The 10,664-nt window shown below is 42.1% G+C and overlaps 1 protein-coding gene across 1 annotated transcript; it reads left to right on the forward strand.

Moving 5' to 3' along the window:
- Window positions 1–6,926: 6,926 nt before the first annotated feature.
- LOC149168965 (uncharacterized) lies at window positions 6,927–7,979 on the forward strand. The gene has a single exon (XM_089425030.1). It carries the CDS (start codon window positions 6,927–6,929, stop codon window positions 7,977–7,979), a length of 1,053 nt encoding a protein of 350 aa, XP_089281156.1.
- The last annotated feature ends 2,685 nt before the right edge of the window (window positions 7,980–10,664 follow it).

The raw sequence follows: 10,664 nt of genomic DNA on the forward strand, positions 1-10,664 counted from the left end.
GAACTGTACCTTTCAATTATCAATCCTACCCTCAATCCGGTTATGGATCTCAATATCCTCAACCTATCATGGGTCAATACCCCGGAATGAACATAGTGTGGGATCCATCGCAAGTTCAACAGGTATTGCAGCCAAGTGTACAGTTGTCATCTCAAACTGGACAACCTTTAGTTTCTGGTTCACCCCAGCAACCAGTCCAGTCTAATGTTCAAACTTCTTTACCTTCGGTAGTTACTCAGTCGCCCATTGCACCTAGTACTCCATCTCAAACGACTGCTGCAACTACCGCAACATCTGTTCCTTCCACCACACTTACTTCTGGAGTATCGAAAGCTCCGGTTTCTACTGTCTCTGCAACTACTCCTCATACATATTTACCATTGTCTGGATCCACGATTCAAACTACGGTTCAGATGCCTGTAGGACAACCTGGTTTAAGTACGGTTGTTACTAGTCAACCACAATTCGTTTATCAACCGTACCAGGGACAGTACCAATACGGGCCTACTATCCAACAACCAGTTTACCAGTATCAACCGTATCCTGGGTACACTTATCAACAACCCCAGTACGGTCCGGTTAATCCTGGTTTTCCGGGAGGATACAATATCTCGAATGTGATTCCTATTCCGAGTTATCCTGGATATCCTCCTCCTGGGACTGGTCTTGTGACCCAGAGTTTTAGGGATCCTAATCGGAAATTACCGTTTGTCGCAACTTTGGATTTACCGGACTTGTCGCGCCTAACAAACGATCCAATAAATTATCTTCCGTTTTGGCCACCAATGCCAAGTAAGTTGCCCAGTGACATACCCAAGTTCGAAGGTAAGTCTAGAGAGGATCCGTCAAATCATGTGGTGAATTACCACCTCTGGTGTGCTTCAAATTCCATCTCGGATGATTCGATCCGCTTACGTCTTTTCCAGCGTACGCTCATTGGTCTCGCGGCCAAGTGGTACATTGAGTTACCACGGGCCTCTTTTTATAATTTTAGTCAGTTAGCTACCTCGTTCCTAACTCATTTTCAGTTGCCGGTCAGATATGATAATGGCACGAAGCTACTAACTTCATTAAAACAGTCGACGTCCACTTATATTTCCGATCATATACATGAATGGAGACGTCGAAGGCGATTAGTGAAAGTTTTTATCCCGGACCAAATCTTAGCTGAATGGTTTGTTAAATCATTATTACCGAAGATTACTGAAGACGTAGCTAAGGCCGGAGTAGTTACTGAGGAGCAAGTGATTGCTCAGGCGCAGTACCTTGACTTAGTTTACACTCAGTCAGGTACGTTACACGAAAGGATCCCAGATCTTCCAAAGTCAAATCAAATCGCTGCTGCTCCTTCAGGATCTCATGCTGCTGATGGCATGATTGGTACGGTGAATACTAAAAGCAAGAAGAAGTCTTCAAAGAATTCTTCGCCCATTATAAACTTACCAGACTCCCCGAGAGGAGAATCTTCTGCTAAAGTTTCCGCTGATATTCACGCTGTAGAGTCATCTACAGCTAAATCAAAACATGGTGGGAAGAAGAAAGGTAAGAAGAAGAATAAAGCAGACAAGACTCCAAAGGAGAAAACAGAAAAGTCGGAAACCAATGACGAAAAGCGCAAACCAAATCGCCCGCCAAGGGTGTACTTCGAAGGTCTGCTTTCAATCCACATGCGAGAGCGGCCCAGAATTACAACATTGTTGAGGATTTAGCTGTTTCACCCTCAAGAATGTCGGCTTTAGAAGTGCTGCAATCATGCCTAGCACATCGAAAATTACTTTTTTCGGCTATAGGAGCTGTTGATGTTCAGGACCCGAACCTAATAATCTTTGATCTAGAAAATAGTACACCACGTTTGCCTCATCAGACGGCTTTCCAGATCCCAGTGATAGTAAAAAACAGGCCTATTCATCGGACTGTAATTGATGAGGGATCTTCCACATGTATTATGTCGATACAGTGCTGGAGATCGCTTGGTTCTCCTTCACTAAATCAATCCCAGACAATTCTTATGGCCTTTGATGGCCGTGGGTTCCATCCGTTTGGCATTCTACAGGATTTGCCTATAGGGGTTGAAGGAAAAACCGTTAGTCTGGATGTGGAGGTGGTTGATGCCCCTCTAGACTACAACCTTCTCTTGGGTCGAAGTTGGTCTTACGCTATGACAACGGTCGTTTCATCGGTCTTTAGAGTAATAAAGTTTCCACACAATGGCAAGATCGTAACCATAGACCAGCTGGCTTACTTTTCATCCGACCCAGCCTCTTCAGAGAGTATCCAGCATGTCGGTAAAATGACTATCCCTTATAAGGATGTTGGCGTAGGATTAGTTAAAGATGCCGGTTTACTGGGAACTTTTCCTTTTCCTCCAATCAACGTCGTGTCTTCGTTTGCATCTATTCATATGATTACTTCAGACACCATTGTTTATGATGATCCTTGGATCGTTCCTTCTGAATCTGAGATAGACTCATTTGGTGACGCAATGCCTTTGAGTCCATATGAAATTGCCTATGAAGCCATGCAGTCTTTTACCGACCCGAGTTCAACCAAAATCGACCAAATGAATGTGGTCCGTGAGGAATCATTTTTCGCGTCAACCTCGGAGTTAATAACGTTTCCCAAAGTTGTGTCATCTGACGAACAACTTTGTGAAGTCCTGTGCGTAGACGATTTACCATGGGAAGATCTCCATCATAGATCTTCGTTTTTACCTGAGGATGATCGTTTTGAAAATGATTTCTCATCAATCTTCACAGCTGAATATGTCAAAGAAGCTCAGAGTCCAATGAAACATCCTGACTCAGAGCTGAATTTGGGAAACATTTCTCGCACTATTCCCATTGACATTTCAGTCAAGCCCGGAATTGTTGAGCACATTCATATAGGTGCCTCATGTTCAGATGACCAAATTCAGACATACAAGGCCCTATTTCAAGAATTTCGCGACGTGTTTGCCTGGTCCTATGAGGAAATGCCAGGAATTGATCCCGCAATTGTTGTCCATGAGATCAAAACTTACCCGAACGCTAAACCCGTCCGGCAACGTTTACGTCAGATTCACCCACGAAAAGCAGCTGCGATTAAAGCAGAAGTTGAGAAGCTGTTGAAAGCAGGTTTCATTTATTCGATGCCGTTAACAGATTGGGTATCGAATATTGTTCCGGTTAACAAAAAACAGGGAACAATAAGAATATGTATCGACTATAGGGATATCAATCGTGCTTGTCCCAAGGACAACTATCCAACACCCTATATCGATCAAATAATTGATGATTGTGCCGGCAGTGACATATTTTCCTTTATGGACAGTTTTTCCGGTTACAACCAAATCAATATTCTACCTACCGATCAACCAAAAACGGCTTTCATTTGTCCATGGGGGACATTTTCTTATTGCAAATTACCTTTTGGGCTTAAGAATGCTGGAGCCACTTTTCAAAGGGCGATGTCTTATGCATTTCATGACATCAAACACATTGTGCAACCGTATCTCGATGATTTGCCCGCTCACTCCTTGCATCGAGCTGATCACCTTGTCCATTTACAAGCAATTTTTATGAGGTGTAGGCATTATCGTATATGGTTGAACCCACACAAATGTGTCTTCTGTATAGAAGTGGGACGATTGCTGGGATTTGTAATTTCAAAAGCCAGCATCCGCGTCGATCCCTCGAAGGTAGAAGCTATCATCAAATTGCCTCCTCCTTCGAGTCTTCGCCAACTCCAAAGTTTGCAGGGGAAAGCAAACTTTTTACGCCGATTCATTCCTAACTACGCCGAGATTACCAAGGGTTTTACCCGGTTGTTGAAACAAAACGCTCAATTCTCTTGGGATGAGATAGATCAGAAATCTTTTGATGCACTTAAGCACGCATTGACCCATGCACCGTTGCTGCATCCTCCAAACTACAACCAGGATTACTTTTTGTACCTCGCCGCTGCTCATTCCACCATTGGAATGGTCTTAGTCCAGGAAGACGAATTCGGAACGGAACATGTGATCTATTACCTTAGTCAGACGTTAAATCCCACTGAGCTCAAATATTCGCATGTGGAGAAATTGGCCTTGGCAGCCGTTCAAGCTCTCCAACGTTTTCATCACTACATTCTTCTTCGTAAAACTACAGTCATTTCGGATTGCAACCCTATGATCTACATTTTGACTAAACAATTGCTAGGGGGCAAGTACTCTAAATGGATCGTTATCCTGCAGGAGTTCGACTTGGAATTTGAAAAATCTAAGTCTAAGAGATCTTTAGTTTTTGCAGAGTTGATGTGTGATTTCCCGCGTGCTGACACAGAAATTGTGGCAGAGGAGCCCATTGCGGACGAATCTTTGTTTCTCATCAGCACTTTAGATCCGTGGTATGGGGATATAATCGTCTATCTCCAGACCCAATCCTTTCGGCCCAAAGTTTCAAAGTCGGAACGTCGGAAAATTCAATTCCAGTCCCAACAGTACAAAATTATTGGCGATACTCTTTATCGTCGTTGCTTAACAAGGAAGCTGAAAGGGTTTTGAATGACTGTCACTCTGGAGCGTGTGGTGGTCATATGTCTGGGTATGCCACAGCCCAAAAGATATTGCGCGCTGGCTACTTCTGGCCGTCCTTATTTAAAGAGTGTATTATTGCGGTCCGGGAATGCCACAACTGTCAAGTGTTTGATCGCAAGATGTGCGCACCACCTCCTCCTCTCCACCCTATAATTTCCGTTGGTCCTTTTGCCAAATGGGGTATCGATTTTATTACATGTAACCCTCACTCGGCCGGGGGGCATGCGTATATCATCCTTGTGGTTGATTATTTTACTAAGTGGGCCGAGGCGATGCCTACATTCGAGGCAGACGACAAGACAGCTGCAATTTTCATATTCAATCACATTATTGCTAGGTTTGGTGTCCCACAAGCGATAATCACTGACCATGGGTGCCATTTTCGAAACGTTATGATGACAGAACTTACAGGCCAGCTTGGTTTGCATCACGATAGCTCAACTCCTTATTATCCACAAGCGAATGGTCTGGTTGAGTCCATAAAAAAAGTTTTAGTTATCATGATCCGACGAATCATTGGTATTCATCGGTCGAATTGGCACAACATGTTATTTTCCGCGCTTTGGGCATACCGAACCTCAGTGAAAACATCAACAGGGTTCACTCCTTTCCAACTAGTTTATGGTTTGGAAGCTGTGCTGCCCATTGAATGCGAAATCCCGTCACTTCAAATGGCTGTCGAATTACTTCCAGCTACTTCCGAAGAGGAGAAGCGTTTATTATACTTAGCTCAATTAGATGAGACTCGACGTGACGCTGCATTGGCAATCGAGACTCACGAAAAACATATGAAAGCTCAGTATGATCGAAATGTGACCCCTCGAAATTTTTCGGAAGGAGACCTAGTGCTATTATATGATCAAGCTAATGATAAATTAGGTGCTAGAAAATTCGTTCCTATGTGTCATGGACCCTACATTGTCAAGCGTAAGTTAGCAAAAGGGGCCTATGAGCTGGTAGATTTTGACGGGGACTCTTTGGGTAAACCCAGAAATGGACTTTACCTAAAGAGGTATTATGCTTAAATGATGGGTATGGAGATTTAGTTAGGTTAGATTTTTATTTCTAGCTGGTGTGTTGGTTAGTATAGACAGTGTACTTAGCTTAGAGAGTGTGTTTTTTGTCGTTATTCTGGCTTATCTTGGTTTTACTCTTGATATTGCAGATGTCGACGCCTCTCCAAACGTACATTGGATTCGCTGATGGTGCTTGTCGTAGTACACGGAATATCTCTTCCGCAGCTTGGGTTATCTATTCGCCCTCTGACGAGTTAGTTTCTATGCATGGGGTGAGCCTCGGTCAAACAACAAACAACATTGTAGAATACAGTGCAGTGATTGAGTTATTGTCTGAATCTATTTCGTTTGGGATTCGGAGTTTGATAGTGAGGTTAAATTATGAACTCGTTGTATTACAGCTTAATAGAGTATATGCCATTAGAAATCCAGTGTTATTAAGGTTATTTTTGAGAGTGCGTCTCTTGGAACGTGAATTTGATTACATTGAATATCAGCATATTCCAAGGTCATTAAATACATTAGCAGATGCAATTTCTTCTCGAATGTTAGAAAGACATTTGCGATAATCATACATGTAAATTTAAAAACATTTCATCACACATGTTTAACAAGATAAGCCGGTAATAATGATATATATAGATAGGAGTGTGTCGAAAAATACATCGTCTTCGATCGACAAAAATGAGAAGTACAAAAAACCCAAAATGTCACATGTGTCTACAAAAGTGACCATCCAATCACTGGTGGTGCTCTCTATATGACACCACTGCATGGGCTACCCTACACAAGAACCTCCTAAAAGGTCATGGGATTGCGACCACATAGCGCTGAAGTCTGATAGGAATATCATCTATAGTCGTCTCTGGTATGTCTGTCGTAAGACGCTCTAGGTCTTGTTCCAACTCAGCTAAGGTCTCTCCGGCCACGTCCTGTGGGGCCGGTGCCGGTGCAACTGGTACTCTCCTCTCGAAAAGCCGGAGATTGGCCGGACACTGTGGGCCTACATCTGCATTTTGAAATTTGTCACTGTCAATTTTGAGACGATATAAAAACAAAAAAAAAATAGATAATTTAAAAACTTGTGAAAAATGAAGTACCTGTGTCATCCCACTGTTCTCCTGGTGGAAGAGTCATGTCCGGATCTCTACGAAAATCAACTCCGGCATACGGAAAATCCTGTATCGAGAAGACCTGGCAGGGTCATCCTTACTCAAACTGTCTTAATGCAGCTGGCTGTTTTTTGGGCGCACCTTTTCTTCATTCCCGCAAGTATTATCAACAAATTGACAACGATCTCAACAAATTTCATTTGGGGCGGCTCTCCGGAGCAGAAGAAGTTCCATCTGTCCAGGATGGAGCGAATCTCTCTGCCAAAAATTATGGGCGGATGGGGCATAAAGAATCTGCGGGACTTTGGCAACGCCCTCCTATGCAAATCTCTCTGGCGAGGGATCTACGGGGTTGGCCCATGGAGCGAATTGATCAGGCAAAAATACATGAAGGGAAGAAGCATTGAATACTGGTATAGGAATGAAGCCATCGGCATTAGCACAGGATCGGCAATCTGGTTAAGTTTCAAAAGAGTTGACCAATTCTTTCTGTCAAGATTAAGATGGAGGTTTTATACTGGTAACAGGATTTATATTGGCATTGACCCTATTGCCTGCAGACACGATTTATCTTTCCCAGATGTGCTGTTATTTGCTCTGCACAGATTGGGTATCTTCACATGGGATCGACTCATAACAGAATGGACTGGCCTTTCCCCCACATGGAAGGCTGCGGATGTCATAGGCCTGCCAACCGATCTTCACCTTACATGGAACCTGTTCTCGGCTGCTCTAAGGGACAGTGGAATCACTCGCGGTGGCTCCCCTGATCAACTTTCCTGGTTCTCAAATGGCTCGGCGGAACCTATAGCAAAAGACATTTACTCTACTCTCATATGCTCACAGATTACAATACCTCCACCTATCTTCCCAGCTGTTTTCTGGAAAACAGGATGCCCTCCCAGAATGATCCTGTTTGCATGGCTGGTTTTTAATAACCGTAATCTCTCCTGGGACAATCTTCGGAAAAGACGCTGGCATGGCCCCAACAGATGCTCTATGTGCGAGACTGAAGAAGAGACAAACTTACATATGTTCTTTCAGTGTAATACTACTCAGAAAATCTGGTATGAACTCGCCATTTCTTTTGATTTTCCTTACAATGTTTTTGACTCTGTTCATGCAGCCTTCAAATGGTGGTGCTCTCAATGCGCGAAAAGACGCCCCATCCTCATTATCACCTTATGGCTTGCCTGGAAGTGGCGGAATCAAAAAATCTTCAGAGATTCAAAGGTCCCTTTCTCAGACATCATGCAAAGTATTTGCTCCTGTTTTGATGCTATAACAGGTTCATAGGCATCATCTGCCTTATCTCTGTTTTATGTCTAAATATGCTCATCTTTTATGGAACTTATATCTGTAAACACTCTCAGATTTTATCTGCCATATGTCTCCTCTTCAGTTCTTCCTGATATGAACTGCCAATGTTACAATGTAGATCTTTATATTCACTTAATATAAAACTATCGTGCTTTTCCTTCTGGAAAAAAAAAAGAACCTAGCTTATAACAACAATATGCAATTTATAGATAACATGTGTTTGGGAACCTATTTGAGCCTCTACAGGACTTACTAAGTCCTCTAGATTATCTATACAGTCCTTTGAACTTGTCTTGGAATTACATTTTATTTCACCCAGAACCCTATTTATTGAATATTTATCTTTCGGTGTAGTTTATAGTAGAACCCTTATGGGTTATCTAATCCCTATGATCTGCTAGGGAGTCCTCTCTTGTGGGGATAGTATCCAACCAAAAAATAGTAGGGGGAACAGTTGTGAAGGTGACAATGGTGACTGAACCCATTGTTTCTCTTAATCTAGAGTGCTCAGTGAGGCTTTACAATAAGGTGTTATATTTTTTAGTAACAATCCACTTTGATGGTTCATAATGGCATATGTTGAAATAGGTAACTAGGTTCAATCTTCATAATGACATGTAATCATGATTTCATGTATTTGATGTAAAGTGAAAAAGAAATTTATTATTGTCATTTTTGAGGCATGGGTTTCATGCTCAAGGTAAAATTTATTTACAGTTCAAGCACCCATTGAGTGCTTCTAAGACTTGTCATTGAGTCAACAAGTAAATTGAGTCATTGTCATGCATGGAAGACCCTTTGGGCATCTTATACTATGTAAAATAAATTTATTAGAGTCATAAAAGACCCTCCAAGACTTTTTCAACAAGAAAAGATCAAGTCGGCCTCCAAGCAGCGATTCAACCTAGAAGAGAAGCAGATATATAAGAGACTTCGACCTCACTTGAAGAACACACTCACACACTCATAAGATATTCGATCAAGGAAGAGAAAGAGATCAAAATGTGCGAAGAAGAGGACTAGAAGACAGAGGAAAGCAAAGTTTTTGGATTGTCTTTGGGCTACTATCCTTCACGTGCAGGAAAACTAGGGCACCTATTGTAGCAGCTAGACCAAATTGCAGAAGTCGAGTTTGGGCATCAATAGATATACTTTGCAAGCCGAATTCCTTGGAAGAAAGAACCAAGTCAAGTGAAGGAAAAGCAAAGGAGAAATCACCTTTTTTGTCACACGTGAAAGAGCTAGAGTTTTTGCAGAAGAAACTATTGGAGATCAAAATTGTAGAAGAAACTGATGGGGATCGAATTTGCAGAAGAAACTGTTGGGGATTGAAATTGTAGAAGAAACAACTGGGGGTCGAAGTTGCAGAAGAAACTGTTGGTGTCAAAGTTGCAGAAGTTGTTGTGGTCGAAATTGGTGGAAAGAAGACATTAAAAAGGGTTTTCAAGAAATTAAAGGTGCTATTGCAAAAGCTCCTGTTCTGGCTAGCCCTGATTATTCTAAAGATTTCATGGTTTTTATTTTGTTTTATAAGATACAATTGTTGGTGTCTTGTTACAAAAGAATAAGGAAGGTCACAAACAACCTATTATTTTCATGAGTACAGCTCTTCAAAATTTTGAATTAAATTATACTACCATGGAAAAGCCAACATATGCCTTGGTCAATTTTCTTAAGCATTTCAGGACTTATGTGGGTTATTCTAAAATCATTGCTTTTGTCCCACATTCGGCCGTTAAAGATATATTAACTCAGACTGATTGCTTAGGGACTCGTGCTGGTTGAGTTTGTTGAAGTTTCTAAGTTTACTTAGTTAGAAACCCTCCATGCACTTTATCTGATTTATTATTACCTACTTGTTATTTTCCTTAACAAGTTATTTACAATGTAAACACTGAAATTAAACACTAGTGCATGTTCAACATATTACAGATCAACAACTAAAAAGAAACAGAAACAAACACGCGATATGACTCGATTATTTTTGGACTAATGTCCCCAGAAAAACCCAATGTGGGAAAACTGGTGCAACTATCTGAGGGTTTTCTTATTAAGCAATATCAGAGTGAAATCTGGGTGCTGAAACTAGCCTACCCAATAGAGAATTTCCTTGGTAGTAATATCTCTCGATTTCTGACAAATCTACTCGCTGAAACCCTGGATAATCCTTCCGGTAGCTACTCAACACCAATCTGCCCCAGAAACCCCATCGTCTGCCCAATCTGGATTGCGTCAGCCTCTCTAGCCCAGCGCTGGCCCTGCGTTAGCCTATCATGGCCCGCGTCAGCCCTAGGAGGCCTTGCATCAGCTCTCTGAGCCTCTGCGTCAGCGATGCTGGCTTCTCTGGTGCTCTGCGCAACACTTAGCTACCTCTGTGTGGCCCTGCGTGAGCACTAGATGCGCCTGCGTCACTCTCTCTAGCTGCTTTGCTACTTTCGGCACTATCTCTGGCTCTATATCTCTCTGTACTCAATGCCCCTTAGTTGCTCTCCGATCACTGATTCTATCTTTCTTAGCAAACCCCGCTCTAGAGAATAGAATCATTGATCACTCTGGTGTATTCTCCAAGTGACTCTCAAACCTCTTCTTATTCTTTTCCTGTTGACATATCAATGACCGAGATTAAGTCTAATCAACAGCTAAGATTAGATCTGGCTTGAT

This window comes from Pinus tabuliformis, chromosome 4_2 (genome assembly GCF_031772625.1).
Source record: "Pinus tabuliformis cultivar Carrire ecotype Pingquan chromosome 4_2, CPIR1, whole genome shotgun sequence".
Lineage (NCBI taxonomy): Eukaryota > Viridiplantae > Streptophyta > Pinopsida > Pinales > Pinaceae > Pinus > Pinus tabuliformis.

Excerpts from the sequence above, each read along its gene's own strand:
- LOC149168965 (XM_089425030.1), top strand. The coding sequence starts at position 6,927 with ATGGAGCGAATCTCTCTGCCAAAAATTATGGGCGGATGGGGCATAAAG.